The sequence below is a fragment of the Canis lupus genome, chromosome 8 (genome assembly GCF_003254725.2).
Source record: "Canis lupus dingo isolate Sandy chromosome 8, ASM325472v2, whole genome shotgun sequence".
Taxonomy (NCBI): Eukaryota; Metazoa; Chordata; class Mammalia; order Carnivora; family Canidae; genus Canis; species Canis lupus.
In genome coordinates this window covers 59,927,789-59,948,219 of record NC_064250.1, presented here as the reverse complement: position 1 = coordinate 59,948,219, position 20,431 = coordinate 59,927,789, and the positions used below count along the sequence as shown (strand labels likewise).

At 40.7% G+C, this 20,431-nt stretch overlaps 1 protein-coding gene across 4 annotated transcripts in view; it reads right to left on the bottom strand.

Moving 5' to 3' along the window:
• The window catches only part of ZC3H14 (zinc finger CCCH-type containing 14), a 55,133-nt gene extending 35,360 nt beyond the window's left edge, over positions 1 to 19,773 (bottom strand). For 2 of the 4 annotated variants that reach the window (XM_025443617.3, XM_049113395.1), the window contains exons 1-6: positions 7,868 to 7,982; positions 5,775 to 5,815; positions 4,686 to 4,881; positions 3,677 to 4,106; positions 2,576 to 2,736; positions 2,097 to 2,197 (exon numbers count right to left, since the gene is read on the bottom strand). In XM_025443617.3, coding sequence (XP_025299402.3) covers positions 2,097 to 2,197; positions 2,576 to 2,736; positions 3,677 to 4,106; positions 4,686 to 4,881; positions 5,775 to 5,815; positions 7,868 to 7,959 — 1,021 coding nt within the window. In that variant the 5' untranslated portion in view covers positions 7,960 to 7,982. Of the gene's footprint in view, positions 1 to 2,096; positions 2,198 to 2,575; positions 2,737 to 3,676; positions 4,107 to 4,685; positions 4,882 to 5,774; positions 5,816 to 7,867; positions 7,983 to 19,130; positions 19,174 to 19,582 lie in introns of those variants that run through there. The other 2 variants (XM_025443616.3, XM_049113396.1) reach the window with 2 other exon arrangements.
• Positions 19,774 to 20,431: the final 658 nt, after the last annotated feature.

Sequence of the window (20,431 nt, the reverse complement as noted above, 5' to 3'; positions counted from 1 at the left end):
AAGAATGAACTTCAATGATGTTTCTCAAAACTACTTGGGGAATCTCCCATAATTCTAAAAACGGGAGCTCCTGGGTGTTTCAGTTGGTTAAACATCTAACTCTTCATTTCTGCTGAAGTCATGATCTAATAAGGGTCATGAGATCGCTCCCACATTAGGCTCTGCATTCAGTACAGTCTCTGCTTATCCATCTCCCTCCCCATCCTTAAATAAATAAAAATTTAAATTAAAAAATAATAAAAATAAAAACAGGAAATTTCAAACTCAGCAAGTAAAATTCTCTACAACTCTCATCATTGTGGGGCACGTGGGTGGCTCAGTGGTTGACATCTGCCTTCGGCTCAGGCCTTAATCCTGGGGTCCTGGGATTGAATGCCGCAATGGGCTCCCCATAGGAAGTCTGCTTCTCCCTCTGCCTGTGTCTCTGCCTCTGTGTCTCTCATGAATAAATAAATAATAAAAATATAATAAATGAATTAATTGAATAAGTAAATAAAATCTTAAAAAAAGTCTCATCATTGTAAAACACTCAATATTGTGGACAAAGAAATGAAATGTAAATAGATTAGCTCTAGTTTTTGGCTTTTACTTGACAATACTTGTAAGCTAAAACCGGTTTAATTTTATGTTCAAGATTAAGTCAGAAATGAAAAAAAAAAGATTAAGTCAGAAATGAGAAAAGCAAGAGGACAGATACCTGTGAGGTTCAAAAAGTGATAACTTACAATTTACTTCACTTTTGGAAGGGATCACAAAAAGAGATACAAAACAGAATGAAAAAGTAGAAAAATTCTAAAAGAACAGTCATCAAACCCATAGCAAAAATACAAGAAAAATTTTAGGGATGCCTGGGTGGCTCAGTGGTTGAGCGTCTGCCTTTAGCTCAGGCCGTGATCCTGGGTCCAGGGATCAAGTCCCACACTGGGCTCCCTGCAAGGAGCCTGCTTCTCCTTTTGCCTGTGTCTCTCTCTCCCTCTCTCTCTCTCTCTCTCTCATGAATACATAAATCTTTAAACAATAAATAAATAATCTTCTAAAAAAATTTAAGAGTGGGCAATTATATTTTTTTGTTTGAGTTTTTTTACAAGCTTTTATTTATTTATTTAACAGAGAGATAGAGCTAAACAGCAGAGGGAGAGGGAGAGGAAGAAGCAGGCTCCCCAGTGAGCAGGGAGTGAGATGTGGGGCTTGACCCAGGACCCTGGAATCATGACCTGAGCTAAAGGCAGATGCTTAACCAACTAAGCCACCCAAGGGGCCCCAATCATCAGAAAGTTTTACAATGACTATAGCACATGGGGCAGAGTACAAAACCTAATGACAATATGGCACCCATCGGCACCCATCATTTAGTTTGCATTTCAGAACAAGCTTTCTGTAAGGTCAGATTATAGATTTTAAAAACATGCAATCCTCTTTTATTCCCTCATAAATTAATTTAGTACTCCCACTAGGACTGGGGTAGGAACATCACCAATGCGTCAATTCTCTGCCTTATATTCCACTAATCAGTTCCACTGAAAGCAAAGAAGCCAACCTACTCATGCACTAGCTAACTTTTTCTAATTCTGACCTCTTAATATCCTACTGCGCTCCTTTTTATATATCATAAGTTCCTATCAAATGTTGACTACAGGGCAGCCCAGGTGGCTCAGTGGTTTAGCGCTGCCTTCAGCCCAGGGCGTGATCCTGGAGACCTGGGACTGAGTCCCACATCAGGCTCCCTGCATGAACCTGCTTCTCCCTCTGCCGCTGTCTCTCTCATGAATAAATAAAATCTTTAAAAAAAAAGAGAGAGAAATACTGAAGTCTCCAACTATAATTATTAAAAAAAAGAAAAGAGAAGAGAAAAAGAAAAAGAAAAAGAAAAAATAAGAAAAAGAAAAAGAAAACTCGGGATGCCTGGGTGGCTCAGTGACTGAGTGTCTGCCTTTGGGTCAGGGCACAATCCCAGGGTCCCGGGATTGAGTTCAACAATCGGGTTCCCTGCAGGGAGAGCCTGCTTCTCCCTCTGCCTGTGTCTCTGCCTCTCTCTCTCTCTCATGAATAAATAAAATCTTTACTCACTTAATGTAAACATAATACATTTACATTACCTGTAGAATAGTTAGTTGTTTTTGTTACAGATTCTTGAGCTTCAGATATAGCCTTCAAAATTAGATTCTTGTTAGCTTGTTTAGAAGGTGGAAGTGAAGGTCTAAAAAAATTAAAGGTATTTTGATTAAATTTTAGATTTGAGTTCTTTACATGCTAGCCATCTATTAGGCCCTTACAGCCTTCTCTTTGGTTTTGAACAGACTAGCTGTAGTTTTTAGGAAATGTCAATTACACTAAAACCTTTTAACTTTTTAAATAATGAATCTGGATCACCCCTGCCCCCCATACTACAGATTTTAGTATTCTCTGCAGTCTTATCCAATTTTAATCAATTTCTCTCTCAATAATCTGTGTCTCAAAAGCCAACAGGAAAGTCTTGAACGCTATTAAATTTTTATTTTCATGATATCCTCTTCAAGAAACCCAGAAGATTCCATCAGGCAATTAAAGATTGATTTACAGACAATGGTGAAGGTACCTCCTTTCAGGCTTTGCTGGCACTGACACACTGCTGGAGATGCTTCCTGTACGAGACCCACAATCATCATCTTCCTCCTCCTCTTCTCCATCATGATTGAACTTTTTTACTTTAACAACTGAACTTACCACAGGCAACTTTCTCTTCCGAAAGTTTTCTTCCTGCAATCAGATAAATTTACGCTTACCTAGTCTCAAAAAAAAAAAAACAAAGTTCTACCACAATATTTTTTTCCAAGAAAAAGTCAATCATATCAAGAATTCACAAGCTATTTCCTGATTTCTTATAAAAATATATTATCCCTAATAGCCAATCTTTAATTAAAATAAAAACTAGTGCTTTACATTCACGTATAAATAGCAGCACAAAGCACTGTTGAGGAAACTAAAAAAAATGTAATTATTTGGTTGTTTACTAATAATTCTCATGGAAAATCTAAAATTGACCTAAGATCCCCCCCAAATTATAAGGTAAGGTTACAGTTATCTCAAATGTTGGTATCCTGGAAAGTAAAACAAAATGTAAAGTATTGGTAGAAGGCAGTCATGGAGTGGAAAATCTGGTGTAGTATGTTGAGTAGCACAGAAATTAAAGTTAACTTGCAATATGTGTTTAAGTTCATGGAGCTCCCTGCATGGAGCCTGCTTCTCCCTCTGCCTCTGTGTCTCTTACGAATTTAATAAAATATTTTTTAAAAATGTGTTTAGTTATTTCACATATATTTAGTACTAGAAGTGCCAATTTCCAGCCCAAAAAGCCAGAATTTAAAAGTATATACAGAGGCACCTGGCTAATCAGTCAGTAGAGCACGTGATTCTTGATTTCAAGGTTGCAAGTTCAAGCCCCGTGTTGGGCACGTAGCTTACTTTAAAAAATAATTTTTAAGGGATCCCTGGGTAGCATAGTGGTTTAGCGCCTGCCTTTGGCCCAGGGCGCGATCCTGGAGACCTGGGATCGAATCCCACGTCGGGCTCCCGGTGCATGGAGCCTGCTTCTCCCTCTGCCTATGTCTCTGCCTCTCTCTCTCTCTCTCTCTATCATAAATAAATAAAAATTTAAAAAATACTAATAATTTTTAAAATAAAAAAAGTATATACAAACCTCAATACTCATTTTTTCTGAGTTGTTTCTGAAGAAAGGACTGTAAGTATCTTCTAAGCTGTTAAGCACTTCTGGTTCACACAAACGTCCTGTTTCATATACCCGGCTGTTCTGTATATCAGGTTGCTTGGCAGCATGAATACTGTTTTGCTGCTGCTGAAATTGCAACCTGTTTAAATGAGCACCACTATCTGCATTTCGACTTGCAGGTGGTCGATAAATTTCAATAGAAGGGCGAGAAGAACCATATGTAAGTGTCACTGTAGGTTTTTTCTGAGATAAGGGATTCTCCTGCACAAAATTGAGGTCTTCATCAATGAGATCATCTGGTTCTGGCTTAATATCAATCACATCTTCAGAGGGTGCTGGTTCCCTCAGAGGCTTCACAGTTGACATTAACCGGGTTGCAGCTCCATCATCATAAGTCTGTCTATTTAAAAACACACACACATACACACACAAAACTATAACCAACTTAGATCAGTATCTTTAAAGAATTTACTTAAATTTTAATGAAAAAGTTTAGACACTCCTTTTATGTATTCCATTAAAAACTACTTTAAAATTATATTCTTTTTAAAAACTTTGATTTAGGGATCCCTGGGTGGCGCAGCGGTTTAGCGCCTGCCTTTGGCTCAGAGCATGAGCCCAGAGTCCCGGGATCAAGTCCCACATCAGGCTTCCTGCATGGAGCCTGCTTCTCCCTCTGCCTATGTCTCTGCCTCTGTCTCTGCCTCTGTCTCTGCCTCTATCTCTGTGTCTCTCATGAATAAATAAATAAAGTCTTTAAAAAATAAAAATACACAAATAAACAAAAATTTTGATTTACTATATGAGGTAAGAGATAATCATACTTCGGTCTTATCATATTTTATTCAAAAAATTTGCTCATGACCACCTTAATATGCCCCCAAATTTCTGAAAACAGAAATTTAAAGATATAAAAACTAATGTCAAGGTCACATACACACACCTATCTATGCACAGCAGGTCTACATAGGACTCTTACCTGACATTAGTGGTTTTCTGCTCCTGTGAGCTAGTAGAAACCCTGGAGTCTCGTTTTTCAGGTCTAGTGCTAGCAACCGCAAGAGGTGGCACTGCAGCTTCATGCCTTCTCTCATCTCCCCGACTGAAACTGCTCTTGTTTGAAGACACGTTATTATCAAAGATGTTGGTATCAGAAGACTTTAGACTAGAAGGGTCTGGAAAGAAAAACACATGATCCTTTTAAGCTATTTTTATTACTTTGAACCTTCCCCCTCTTTATCACCAATTTAAAAGCATTATGTGTTCTTCCATAACACTTTTAATGGCTGAATATTACTCCTTATGTAGCTAATATAATAATTCAATTTATTATTACTGAACTTTTAAGTAATTTTCCATTATAAAATATTTAAACATCCTTGGGGCCCCTGGGTGGCTCAGTCAGTTGAGTGACTGATTTGTGATTTCAGCTCATGTGGTGATCTCATGGGCACTAGGATGGAGCCCTATGTCAGGCTCTGTGCTCACCATGGAGTCTACTTGAGATCCTCTCTATCCCTGGGCACTCCCCCCCACATGCTTATGTATATGCACTCTCTTTTTTTCAAACAAATAAACTAACTTTAAAACTAAGTAAATAAATAAAATATTAAAACATCCTTGAAGCTAAATCACTGTACATTTACAATTATTTCCTTAGGATAAATTGCAGAATTTCCCTTCCCTTGTTTAAATTATTTTTAAATTATGTTAAATCCGGCAGCCCTGGTGGCGCAGCGGTTTAGCGCCACCTGCAGCCCAGGGTGTGATCCTGGAGACAGGGGATCGAGTCCCACATCGGGCTCCTTGCATAGAGCCTGCTTCTCCCTCTGCCTGTCTCTCTCTCTCTCTCTGTGTTCCTCATGAATAAATAAATAAATAAATCTTTAGAATAAATAAATTACGTTAAATCTGTTTCTCTTGAATTCATAATTTATATGCTTTCTAAGAAAGTGCAAAAACCTATTATTTTCAAATATATGGACTTTTTCCCAAAGCACTATAAATAGATTTAGAAAGAAAATGCTATAGTAAATTCCACAAACACAAACATTTTAATGACTCTTACCAGTTGTAACAGAGCGAAGTTTATCTAATACACCATGAAGCCTGAAAGAAAAAAAAGAAAAAATTAAATCTTCATCTAGAAAAGATTTTATTTCAACTGTCACTTGAAATCTGATGACATTACAGAATCTTCAGATATAAATATTGATAAATGGTACTAAATGGTACTTAATGAACAAATACTATAATAATTAAAGAAGTGCCACATTTTTAAAAAAGGCTTACATGACTACTATAGAAACCAATAAAAAATCGTACGTCTTCATCAATAAAAAATCGTACGTCTTCATTACCTTCAACATGTACCTTCCATAAAAATAATACCAGAATACCTATCTCATTATGTTTCACCCAGAACCCAGTCACATGCTACTGTCACACAATTATTACAGGACTTGGACACAATTATTGCAGGACTCCAAACAATCATAATAGTACATTTCAGGGTGGTGTCAATGAACACCTAACAAGGGAAATAAAATCCCCAAACAGACACACCATCACTTGCATCAGCACACCTTAAGGAATTTATAGCAAGATAAGAAAGTTGAGTTAATTTGATTTTAAATTCAAATTCACCTAGTCCTTTATATAATAAATTTGTCCCAAGCATCAAGTTATCTATCTAAGAAAGTATCTCTCAATCTCCCATAGTATGGTTAGTGGGACTCAAACCAAAGCGATCCCAAAGTTGAACCAAAAGTCATAAATCATGTATATGAGACAAAACAAATACCTGGACTGCAGAAGACTTAAGAAAAAAAAAAAAAGTACTCATGATAACTTCTCCAGTCAAAAGGACCAGTCTCTCTCTCTTTTTTTTTTTTTTTTTTTTGTAAATTCTGGGGACTAAGTGTAAGGAGTGGGTTAGGGCACTCACGCTACAGTAGTGGATGTACCAAAACATTTGAGATCAACCACTGCACTGAATGTCATAGAAAACTGTGTAATATAAACAGAAAATTCTTTGTGGTATTTCAAGAAAACTTTACAAGACTTTTAAAGCATATGGTAGCCCACAGGGGCAAAAACACCTTTAAGACAAACTTTAGTTTAAGAGCAAGAAGTTGGGCAGCCCGGGTGACTTAGCGGTTTAGCACCACCTTCGGCCCAGAGCGTGATGATCCTGGAGACCCGAGGTCGAGTCCCACGTCACATTCTCTGCATGGAGCCTGATTCTCTACCTCTCTATCTCTGTTTGTCATGAATAAATAAATAAAATCTTTAAAAAATAAATAAATAAGAGCAAGAAGTTAAACCAGTTTCATATCCCTCCTTAATGCCTCCTCTATCACCTCTCCCAGTCTCTTGCCTTTCAAAGCAAGCATGCCCCTCTGCTCACTCAACTTTGCTCCATTATCAACCTGTGCTCTAATTGGCGGTTCCCAGAGGGAGGGTGTTTATAGAAGTACTTCCTGATCTCTTCTCAGCCACATCATTACCCTCCCCAGACCCGCACTCTACCTCAAACCTGCCTTCGTAAATTGAATCTTATCCTTGTAGTCAGGTATTCCCAAATAAAGGCATGTATGGTTTGAAAAAGAACACGAAAAATTATAACATGGATTGTACTTGAACATAAAACCGTCTTTTTAAAATTCTAAAGTTCAGGAAGTTCCAAACTTTTAACAATGATTTGAAATTTTGTCCAAAAACTCTGCCCCCTAAAAGTTAACTGCTGCAGAAAGCAACATAGGAAGTCAACTCAGCCCTCAAAATACATGAACTGGTTCTGGTTGGGGGAAAGAAATAATATGCCAAAGTTTCCAAAAGAAACATAAAAACTACACAGTTAACACAGACTAAGGACTTACTATGGGCCAGGCACAGGTATATTACACATATTATTTCATTTAATCCTTACAACAATCCTATAAAGAGAATTTATTAATCCCATTTTACAAATGGAAGAACCAAGGCAAGAGGCAGATCCAGGATTCAACCTCAGCAGCCTAGCTCAGAAGCTGTGCTCTCATGGCTATCTTCCTCTCCTCAGTGAATCTGCCTCTCTGGTCAAGAATCTCTTTTCAGACAGAATACCTACTCTGACTTGTGCCAAACTTTGGTCTAAGGGGTAAAAATTCAGAAACGTACCATACGGTGAATCGAATTGTGTTGTTCCCTAGAAACAGGGACAGGTCCTCTGTCATTTGGTCCTGACTTTTCTTGTTGGCCACCATCACCATAATGTAATCAGGAAGTTCTTCATCTAGTTAAAAGGAAAAGTATATAAAAACTTTTTTCTTTTTTGTTTTCCTCAATACTGTCTTCCACTTAAAAGTTAATGTACTTGAAAATATACATATAGCTCTAAAAATTAGTATCTCAGCTCTACTAGAATTATATTGGACAAGAAAGTATAGCTTTTTTCCTCTTCATTCCATAGGTATTTCAATTACTAAAAGGATGGGAATTAGGAACAACTAACAAGTACTTATAAAACCAGATATTCTGAATTACAGTTCAAACTTGAGAGTGTATTCATTTCCTTTTGATTTTTTAATAATGCTCATTAATTTCAGAGAAGCTTCCAGAAGGTATAAGGATATTCAAGAATAACAATTGCGTTTTATCTAGTTTTGTGGTTGTCTATGATTAAACTGATATTCATTTCTCAAAAGAATATCTTATCCTCAGTAAAGACAGATTTCTATTATCTCAGGTAACGAATTTGTACCAACAGCATATAAACTAAAACCACCCAAAAACTCCACATCATTTAAAAAATCTAATCGTAAATTTAAACAATTTCAACTTCATTCACTGTTTTATCCTCATACACTCCTTCACAATGATTATGAAGGTGAGGTATAGGACAAAAAACAAAACAAAACAAAACAAAAACAAAACCACCACACTAGGAAGCAAAAGCCATTTATCAAGAACTCTTAACCCCATCAAAAAAAAAATTTCTTTCAGATTTAATACTTTAAATATTCATATTTCTAAGTAGGCAGAAAGGTTCATTTCAGAAGTACTATCAGACAAAAAAAAAAAGTACTATCAGCCATTTGTTTCAAGGAGAATTATCAAAACTCCAGGTCAAGAAAAGGACAAATACACTCAGAAAGCCCAATCTACAAATGGAAAAGAGAGAAATCTAAGTTTTTTTACTGCTCAAATAGTATTAATATACAATTGATTTATCATTTTATGTCAATGGACATTTAGATCTCTTGCAATTTTATACTAATAAAAAATGTTGTAAAGAAATTTTAGAAGTCTAGGTGGCAATCCTACCCAAACATTACAATTATTTGGTTAAAAAAAAAAAAAAACAACACACAACGCAGGTGCTATGGGCTGTGCAAGCTATTCTGCTTTACTTCACGACAGATCTAGAAAATGGTAATATTTATAGGGTGCACTGGAGTAAAGAGAGAAAATTATTCACAAAGTAAACCAGCCACTCTGACTCATCAAACACACCCAGCCACCACAAGTGCTAAGAAAAAACAAATCTCAACAGACTGAAGTTTTCCCAATTTCCAGTATAATAATGTGCAGGTAAGCTAAGCAGCTGTTACAAAGGAGAGCTTCTCGGGCAGCCCCGGTGGCTCAGCAGCTTAGCGCCGCCTTCAGCCCAGGGCCTGATCCCAGAGACCCCGGATCGACTCCCACATCGGGCTCCCTGCATGGAGCCTGCCTCTGCCTCTGCCTCTCTCTCTGTATCTCTCATGAATAAATAAACAAAATCCTTAAAAAAAAAGAAAAAAAAAAAAGAGAGAGAGAGTCTCAAATTTAGCTGCACATTAGAATCTGCTGGGAAGCTTTAAAAAATCTGCTTATGTCCAAGCTGCACTTCAAATAAATTAGAACATTGGATTAAGACATCAATGCTTTGGGGGATCCCTGGCTGGCTCAGCGGTTTAGCGCCTGCCTTCGGCCCAGGGCGTGATCCTAGAGTCCTGGGATCGAGTCCCACATTGGGCTTCCTGCATGGAGCCTGCTTCTCCCTCTGCCTCTCTCTCTCTCTCTCTCTCTCTGTCTCTCATGAATAAATAAAATCTTAAAAAAAAAAAAAAAAAAAAGAGGGATCCCTGGGTGGCGCAGCGGTTTAGTGCCTGCCTTTGGCCCAGGGTGCGATCCTGGAGACCCGGGATCGAATCCCATGTCGGGCTCCCGGTGCATGGAGCCTGCTTCTCCCTCTGCCTATGTCTGTGCCTCTCTCTCTCTCTCTATCAAAAATAAAATAAATAAATAAATAAAATATTTTTAAAAAAAGACATCAATGCTTTTCATTTATTTTAATGAGGTATAATCAACATATAATACTCTATTACTTTCAGGTATACAACACAGTACTGGACACCCTATGTTACTCAGTACTCACCACAGTAACTGCAATCATCAACTGTCACTATATAATGTTATTACAGTACTGACTATACCCCCTGTACTGTACTTTTCATCTGTGACTTATTTTATAACTAGACATTTGTACCTCTTAATCTTACCTAGTTCACCTATGCCTCACCTACCTCCCCTCGGGCAACCACCAACTTGTCCTGTGTATATAAAGAGTCTAAGTTGGCTTTCTAAAATCATTTTATTTTTAAGATTTTATTTATTTATTCATAAGAAACAGAGAGGAGAGAGAGAGAGGCAGAGACACAGGCAGAGGAAGAAGCAGGCTCCATGCAGGGAACCTGACATGGGACTCGATTCCGGGTCTCCAGGATCACGCCCTGGGCTGAAGGCAGTGCTAAACCGCCGAGCCACCCGGGCTGCCCTGATTTTATTTTTTATTTAAGTAATCTCTACGCCCAACGTGGGGCTTCAACTCATGACCCTTAGATCAAGAGTCACATGCTCTACCAACTAGTCAGCCAGGCACCCATTCATTCTGTTTTTTAGATTCCACATGTAAGCGAAATCCTATGGTATTTGTCTTTCTGTGTGACTTATTTCACTTAGCATATACTCTAGATCTACCCATGTTGTTTTAGGACCTCATTTTTTTCATGGCTGAGTATAAGCCATGAAACTATAAACATACACAGATATATACAGTATATACATATACTCTCCCATATTTTGGCTATTGTAAATAATGCTGCAATATAATACAGCAGTGCATGTTATCTTTTCGAATCAGTGGTTCTATTCTCTTTGGGTAAATACCCAACAGTGGAATTATTGGATATGGTACTTCTATTTCTGATTTTTTGAGGACTCTCCCTACTGTTTTCCATACCAGCTGTACCATGCTGCATTTCCACCAATAGCACCTAAAGGTTCCTTTTTCTCTGCATTTTTTTTAAATGATTTTATTTATTTATTCATGAAAAACACAGAGAGGAGAGAGAGAAAGAGACAGAGACAGAGACACAGGCAGAGGGAGAAGCAGGCTCCATGCAGGGAGCCTGACGTGGGACTTGATCCTAGGTCTTCAGGATCAGGCCCTGGACTGAAGGCGGTACTAAACCGCTGAGCCACCCAGGCTGCCCTTTCTCTGCATTTTCGCCAAGGTCCGGGCTCTTTGATTCTAGCCATTTTCATAAGTGTAAAGTGATATCTGTGATTCTGGTTTGTAGTTCCCTCAGGATTAGTGATATTAGTATCTTTTCATGTGTCTGCTGGCCATCTGTAGGTCTTCTTTGGAAAAATGTCTATTCAGGTCTTCTACCTTTTAATTTTTTTTTTGGTGTTGAGTTGTGGAAATTTTTTTTATACATTCTGAATATGAACCCCCTTATCAGATGTACCTTTCACAGGTATCTTCTATTCAGTTGGCTGCATTTTTGTTTTGTTGGAGAAATCTGAATATTTAATGAAATCCTGCAATATGGGCAGCCTGGGTGGCTCAGCAGTTTAGCGCCACCTTCAGCCCAGGGCGTGATCCTGGAGACCCGGGATCGAGTCCCATGTCAGGCAAGGAGCCTGCATCTCCCTCTGCCTGTGTCTCTGCCTCTCTCTCTCTCTCTCTCTCATGAATAAGTAAAATCTTTTTAAAAAATATAAATCATACAATATGATATGAGGGAATATAAGTGACAACAAGAAGTCAATCATTTATTTTCTTTGTAGAGTAACAAAAGGTTCCAATTTTTTCTGGTAACTGCAATAAAATAAGCCTGGTAGCTTATACACTTATACACTTTATACAAAGTGTACCTACGTACTACAGACTACCACTGATAACCCAGGGAAAGTCAACAAGAAAAGTCAGAATGCTTTGCCAGCCTTCACAAATTTTTCTCCCTCACAATGTCTAAGATGAAAATGTGCTTTCCTGTCACTACCTATTAGTTTGCATTTTCTAACATTCAGTGTGAGATCAGTGGCATTTTCTAACATCCAACATGAGTACAAGGTCAAGGCAGGGGAAGGAGGGATACAAAGGAGCCTCAGGGAACTTCTGGGAGTGAATATGTTCATTAGTTTGACTACTGTGTGGTATTTGTGAAGACACAGGAAACTGTACACTTTAAACACAGTTTAATACACCAATGTTAATATATTAATTATATCTCACCAAAACCATGAGAAATTCATACTGTTTCTCAGTACACAAAACAGAAATTAAGAATCTAATGAAAAATCAACGTGTTTGTGATACATTTCCACAGACTTCGGATTTCTCAAATTATTTGGAATCTGTGAACTAGGGGAAAAGCTTTTTGGAGGTTTATGCAAGCTCAGGCTTCTAAAACATGAATGAAATTGTTAACTATACTAAAAAAAAATTTAAAATAAAAAATAACATATGAATGAAAGACTATTCTAAATTGTAATCGCCTTCCCACTAAAGTGCTCCATTTTAAACATACGAATGAGTAGTTATCACTCTTAAGAGTTGTTTGCCTTTGTATCCCACCCAATACCTTGAAGATTAATACTCAAATATTAAAGGATTGCTTCCATAACCTTAAAGGTTTCTAGGACTCTTTTCTAAGCAAAAAAAGGGATTAGATTAGCAAGTCACCCTTTCCAGATGGACAATGATGAATATACATACAATTAAGTAACTAATTGTAAACCTAAACTCACAATGTATACTTTTATTTCAAACACTCTAATGGTAACTCGCTTTTCTACTTAATTAAAAAAAAAATCGTGCCTTCTGCTAGGTCACTGGGACATAACAAATATTAAGTCTCTGCCCAAGAAATGTCCAGTCAAGCAGCAGACCCACATTACAAAGCTAATGTCGATCACTGGAACAGACTTCAGTGGAGTTCCAGAAGAGCATACAGGAGTGTCTCCTTTACCTTTGTTAGCATCAGAGACACAGAAGACCTGAGTTCTTTGGTCTTGAATCTGCTATTGACCAGCTCTGATACTCCCAAGACTCCATTTTTTTTAGTTGTAAAAGGATTGTAATACTACCTGCCAAAAAAAAAAAAAATACTACCTGCCATTTCCACTTAGCGCAGTGTTCAGGAACAAATGGAACTACATGAAAATATTCTGAAAATCACAAATTCTATATTTTTGCTATAATTACAGGCTCAAGGGACGCCTGGGTGGCTCAGTGGCTGAGCGTCTATCTTCGGCTTAGGGAGTACAGGATCCAGTCCCGCATCAGGCTCCTTAGGGGGAGCCTGCTTCTCCCTCTGCCTATGTTTCTGCCTCTCTCTGTCTCTCAGGAATATATAAAACCTTAAAAAAAAAAAAAAAAAAAAATTACAGGCTCAAAATCCTTGGTCTGAGATGTTTGATAAATGATAGAAATCATCAATAAGATTGAAATTAGACTCAATTAACCTTTAATGTGTTTGTGCTTTCATGTGCTAGAACTAAGAAAGTTTATGCTAGGTTTTCTGTAGATTTCTTTTTTAACCAAAACAAGTTCCTGACACATAGCTGGTATCATAGTGCTGAACAAGTAAAAGAATCAACCAATCCTGGTTCAGCTTGATCTTTACTTCTGAGCTTCAATGGTCACATCTGTTAAAGTTAGAACAATCTTGACAACAAATGATTCATAAAACGTGCCCAGCATGTAATAAACTAATAAGTCTCAAACTGTTGGGAGTTCCCTTTATGCTCTTAGGAATTATTGGTGAACTGGGGTGCCTGGGTGGCTCAGTCAGTTAAAACTTCCAACTCTTAATTTTGGCTTAGGTCATGATCTCAATACCCTGAGATGGAGCCCCTTACTGGGCTCCATGCTGAGTACTTGGGATACTCTCTCCCCCTCTGCTCCTTTCCCAGCTTGCATGCACAAGCAGGCATGTGGGCGCTCTCTCAAAAAAAAAAATAAAATTTAAAAAAAAACAAAAAAACACTGATAACCCCAAAGAACTTTTATTTATGTGAATTATCTGTTAGTAATTACTATTTTAGAAAAACTGAGAATTTAAAAAAGTCTTAAAGTAACACACCTATCACATTAATAAACCCATTTATATGATATAATTACCAGCTTTTAAATTATTTTTAAAGATTTATTCATTCATGAGAGACAGAGAGAGAGAGAGAGAGAGAGAGAGAGAGAGAGGCAGAGACACAGGCAGACACTGGATCCAGGGACTCCAGGACTACACCCTGGGCCGAAGGCAGGTGCTCAACCGCTGAGCCACCCAATTAACCATCTTTTATAACATAAAATAACTAAGCTGGGACACCTGGGTGGCTCAGCAGTTGAGCGCCTGCCTTCGGCCCACGGCGTAATCCTGGAGTCCCATGATGGAGTCTCATATCGGGCTCCCTGCATGGAGCCTGCTTCTCCCTCTGCCTGTGTCTTTGCCTCTTTCTCTCGGTGTCTCTCATGAATAAATAAAATCTAAAAAAAAAAAATTAAATTTTATAATTAAGTTTTCCAAAAAAATTAATGCAAATAGTTCTATTTTTATTTCTTAATACCTAGTTTTTAAAAAGACAACTGTATTCCAATTTGTTTCTGCACTTAACCTTTTATGATATGCTGTTCTAATTGAAGAATATGAAGAAAATCTGGCCTCAAAACTACATAGTTGGAAATGTAGGGGTAGCCCAGGTGGCTCAGCGGTTTAGCACCACCTTCGGCCCAGGGCCTGATCCTGAGGCCCAGGATCAAGTCCCGCATCGGGCTCCCTGCATGGAGCCTGCTTCTCCCTCTGCCTGTGTCTCTGCCTCCCTCTCTCTCTGTGTCTCTCATGAATAAATAATATTAAAAAAAAAAAAAAAAAAGGAAAAGGAAATGTAGCTGACCCTTAAACATGAGTTTGAACTGCCCCAATTATAACTGGGTTTTATATATACGTATATATAAAACATTTTTTTCTCCTTATGACATTTGTGCTTTCTTTTCTCTTGCTTACTTTTTGTAAAAATATATTACAGAATACACACAACATACAAAATGTGTGTTAAGGCAGCCCTGGTGGCGCAGCGGTTTGGCACCGCCTGCAGCCCAGGGTGTGATCCTGGAGACCCTGGATCGAGTCCCACATCAGGCTCTCTCTGTATGATGCCTGCTTCTCCTCTGCCTCTCTCTGTCTCTATGAATAAATAAATAAAATCTTAAAAAAAAAAAAGTGTGTTAACTTTATGTTACCAGTAAGACTTCTGATCAACAGTAGGCTATTAGGAAGTCAAAAGTTGTATCTTCAACTGTGCTTGGGGGGGGGGGGGGAGTGGTAATCCATCAGCCCTAACCCCTAAATTGTTCAAGGGTCAATTGTGCTTTAATAGCCTTTACAAATACAATGGACATTCTTCTGTGATACTACACCAAAACTCAACAAGTAGTAGTTTCTTAAAGGTTAGCAACAATATGGAAACTAAAACTCTATCAATAACCTTTTTGTAATTGTTACATGAAAATCCATTGCTCCATCCTCTTTTTTTTTTTTATTTTTTTAAGATTTTTATTTAGGGCAGCCCCAGTGGCACAGCAGTTTAGCGCCACCTACCGGGGTGTGATCCTGAAGACCCAGGATCGAGTCCCGCGTCTGGCTCCCTGCATGGAGCCCACTTCTCCCTCTGCCTGTGTCTCTGCCTCTCTGCCTCTCAGTCTCTCTCTCTCTCTCTCTGAATAAATAAATTAAAAAAAAAAAATCTTAAAAAAAAATAAATAAAGATTTTTATTTATTGGGGATCCCTGGGTGGCTCAGTGGTTCGGTGCCTGCTTTGGCCCAGGGCATGATCCTGGAGTCCCGGGATCAAGTCCCGTGTCAGGCTCCCAGCGTGGAGCCTGCTTCTCCCTCTGCCTGTGTCTCTGCCTCTCTATCATGAATAAATAAAATCTTTAAAAAAAAATTTTTTTAATTTATCCATAAAAGACACAGAGGGATGCAGAGACACAAGCAGAGGGAGAAGCAGGCTCCAAGCTGGGAACCCAACGTGGCACTGGATCCCAGGTCTCCAAGATCATGCCCTGGGCTGAAGGTGGTGCTAAACCGTTGAGCCACCTGGGAAGCCCAGATCCATCCTCTACTTTTAATGAATCTTTTTCTCTTGAATAATTTTGTAACATCATGGTCATTTGAAAAAATACTAGTTGAGGGAGCTATACAAATCACTGACATGTTGATATACAATTCATTACAAAATACAAAAGAATCATTTGTTAAGGTTATCAGAAATTCTTTTAAGCACTGGGAAGCTTTAAAGTTCACTAAGGCAGACAAACTTTTCAAAATTCTAATTTTCATTTGAAAGCTCTTTGTCATTAGTAACAAATGTATCATTTCTTTTCCTTTGTTCACCTTCAAGAAGATGCCTGCCAAATACCCAATTTGCTTGTAAGTCATAGGTGAAAAAGACGTTCCATGAAAAAGGTGGCTAATTCATTTTTTAATTTTTTTTAAATTTATTTATTCATGAGACACACAGAGAGAGAGGCAGAGACACAGGCAGAGGGAGAAGCAGGCTCCATGTGGGGAGCCCAATGTGGGACTCGATCCTGGGACTCCAGGAAAACGCCCTGAGCCAAAGGTAGACATTCAACCACAGAGCCACCCAGGCATCCCCAAAGGTAGCTAATTCAAATCACACAAATCCTTCCCCTTCAGAAAATCCAATCTGTTTTTAATATACAGCATAATATAAGTACTTTATGAGTAATTCCTATTTTCTCACATCATACCCTAAAAATATGTAGCCAAGGGTCAAAATTTTAAAAGCATTCTTACTGTCTCACTAATTACATTCTTAAATGAAACTGGCTTTTAGAAAAAATTCCCAGTGGAGGGGTGATAAATATTATTTCTCATTGAGTTTGGTGTGAGACCTCAGTTCAGACCAATGGACCACCAGTTTAACTCACCACTGCTTTTGCACAATCCAAATGCCAGCACAGTGAAAATGGCAAGCACCCTATCAGTATTTTTTTTTAAAGATTTATTTATTTATTCATGATAGAGAGAGAGAGATAGGCAGAGACACAGGCAGAGGGAGAAGCAGGCTCCATGCCGGGAGCCTGACGTGGGACTCGATCCCGGGACTCCAGGATCGCGCCCTGGGCCAAAGGCAGGCGCGAAACCGCTGAGCTACCCAGGATCCCCCTATCAGTATTAATATGAAAACAGTTTTGACTTCAGAGACCCTTGGTCTCTCACACCTTGAGAACCACTGTTTAGGGTAGCCCGGGTGGCTCAGAGGTTTAGTGCCGCCTTCGGCCCGGGTTGTGACCCTGGAGACCGGGGATCAAGTCCCATGTCTGGCTCCCTGCATGGAACCTGCTTCTCCCTCTGCCTGTGTGTCTGCCTCTCTCTCGTGCTGTGTGTCTCTCATGAAGAAATAAAATCTTAAAAAAAAAAAAAAGTTTTAAAATAGAACCACTGTTTAAATAGCAGCTATTAGGGATCCCTGGGTGGCGCAGCGGTTTGGCGCCTGCCTTTGGCCCAGGGCGCGATCCTGGAGACCCGGGATCGAATCCCACGTCGGGCTCCCGGTGCATGGAGCCTGCTTCTCCCTCTGCCTGTGTCTCTGCCTCATTCTCTCTCTCTCTGTGACTATCACAAATAAATAAAAATTTAAAAAAATAAAATAAAATAAATAAATAAATAGCAGCTATTGGGGATCCCTGGGTGGCGCAGCAGGTTTAGTGCCTGCCTCTGGCCCAGGGCGCAATCCTGGAGACCCAGGATCGAGTCCCACGTCGGGCTCCCTGCATGGAGCCTGCTTCTCCCTCTGCCTGTGTCTCTGCCTCTCTCTCTCTCTCTCTCTCTATCATAAATAAATAAAAATTTAAAATAAATAAATAAATAATAATAAACAGCTATTATTTTTACAGGAGACACCAGCTTTGGAGTTAAACAGACCCAGATCTCAATCCGTAAAACATAGGTCACGTCAGCACTCAAAGCTGGTTTCCTTGCTTATGCAAGTAGGGGTATTACCACTTACCTTCCCTGTTCTCCTATTATCATGATCTAACACAAAGACAATGGTTAAGCACTGTGCCTGACCCAAAGTAAATACTCAAGTTGCAAGTCACAAAAAAATAAAGAGAAAGAGAACACATTACTGTGGGTGGTAAGAAAAAGGGGGGGGGAGGGGGATAGACATTTAAAAATAAAACTCACTGAACCAGGACAGAGGCAAAAGCCAGAAACCATTCATATGCAAAATAACAATTCTGAAACAAGAAAATCAAGATGAAAACAGGAAGAATAAGAAAAACAGTAAGAATCTGATCAACAGTATGGAAAATAGGAGAGAGCCTCAACTGAGGAAGCTAAACAAGGTTTATAAAACACCGTTATTAAAAGGCGGTTCTGGGGGGAAAAACACAGAAACTAAAATATCAAACAACCAAGATTACGTATAGAGCTTTCAAGAAAAGACGGTTAAGAGAAAGAACCGCAGAGAATCAGACTTTAAATACAACGGGGAAAAAATTAATTAATTAATGCAACGGGGGGGTCCCTTCAAAAACCAAAAGTACGGGGGCGCCTGGGTGGCTCAGTCGATTAAGCATCTGCCTTCGGCTCAGATGGTGACCCCAGGCTCTTGGGATCAAGCCCCGCATCCGCCTCCCTGCTCCGCGAGGAGTCTGCTTCTCCCTCTGCCCCTCCCCCTGCTTGTGCGCGCCCTCTCTCTCTCTCATAAATAAAATAAATAAATAAATAAATAGGGATCCCTGGGTGGCGCAGCGGTTTGGCGCCTGCCTTTGGCCCGGGGCGCGATCCTGGAGACCCCGGATCGAGTCCCACATCGGGCTCCCGGTGCATGGAGCCTGCTTCTCCCTCTGCCTGTGTCTGCCTCTCTCTCTCTCTGTGACTATCATGAATAAATAAATAAAATCTTTAAAAAAAAAAAAAATAAATAAATAAATAAATAAATAAATAAGCAAATAAATAACATCTTTAAAAAAAAAGTCAAAAGTACGTAGGAGGAAAAAAAATTTTTTCTAAAATTCACTCAGCAGCAAACTCTAAATTCTCTTAGGCTGAAAACAACAACAATAAAAAATAAAACTTACCAACATAAGCTCCTAATTCTTGCAATTTCCCCTTAATGGCACTCTGAGGGAAGAGCAGAAAGGCAAACACGCTTGTGAGAAAGGCGGACAACCCGGCGGCCCCGTAAGGCGGCCCCGTAAGGCGGCCCCGGTGGGGGCGGGGAGGCGCCCGGGCCCTCCCCTCCCCCCGCCCCGCGGCGCCCCCCGCCCGCCGCCCCACGCCTCCTCCGGCTCGCGGCCGCTTCCTCCACAGCGCTCTCGGGGGCCGCGTCCGCCACAGGCCCGAGGCCCCAGGCGGCCCAGGCCGCGGAGGAGCCCGTTCGCCGAGGCCGCGGCGGCCCCACAGCCCCCGGCGGCGCAGCACTAGGCCGCGGCGCCCAGGCCGGGCCCGCAGTCCCCGTTACTCCTGACAACCGCGCGCCCGGCCGCCCGCTGAGGCCCGGCTTCCCGCCCCCGCCTGACACGGGCCTCACCCGGATCTTGCGGCTGATCTCGGTGCCGATTTCCATGGCTCCCCGGCGGCCGGCGGGCTCAGCACTGCACGGCGCTTGGCTTGCCCAGGGCCCCGCGCCGGCTCCCGGTCCGCAGCTCCGCCGCCGCCGCCGCAGCCGCCGCAGCCGCCACCCGCCAGCCGCCAGCGCCGCTCCCGGCCGCGCGCTCGGCGTGACCCGCCCCCACCGGCCCTGCGCGCCAGGGCGAGCGGAGCCCAGCGCGCCTGCGCCTGCGCCTGCGCCCGCGCCTGCGCGCACCGGGGGGGCCCGCGGAGTCCGCGCTCGGGCGACCTCTACCGGCAGCAAGGAGAGCAGCGGCGGGAGGATGCTTCCCGTTTCACCTGGAGAGCTCCCCCCGTTCCTCGCCCCCGCTTACGCAATTTATTTACCCTTTCTTTGGAAAATAAAGATGAATTAAAGGCAGCGGAAGGATCCCTGGCTTTGGTGTGATAGCTGAGTTAGAATCCTGCATTCGCTTGCTTTTAGTGTGACAGTGGGTCTGGATGATTTAAACCTTTGAGTTCTTACTTTTCTTACCTGTAAGATAGACTGCCTCCTAGCGGTTGCATTATAATTACGCCCAGAGCCAACAGAACCGATTAAGCACAGTACTCTTTTTTTTTTTTTTTTTTTTTTTAAGAAAAAGATCTTGGGCCAGTCCCAGTGGCGCAGCGGTTTAGCGCCGCCTTCAGCCCGGGGCCTGATCCTGGGGACCCGGAATCGAGTCCCACGTCGGGCTCCCTGCATGGAGCCTGCTTCTCCCTCTGCCTGCGTCTCTGCCTCTCTCGCGCGCTCTGTATCTCTCATGAGTACATAAAATAAAAAATCTAA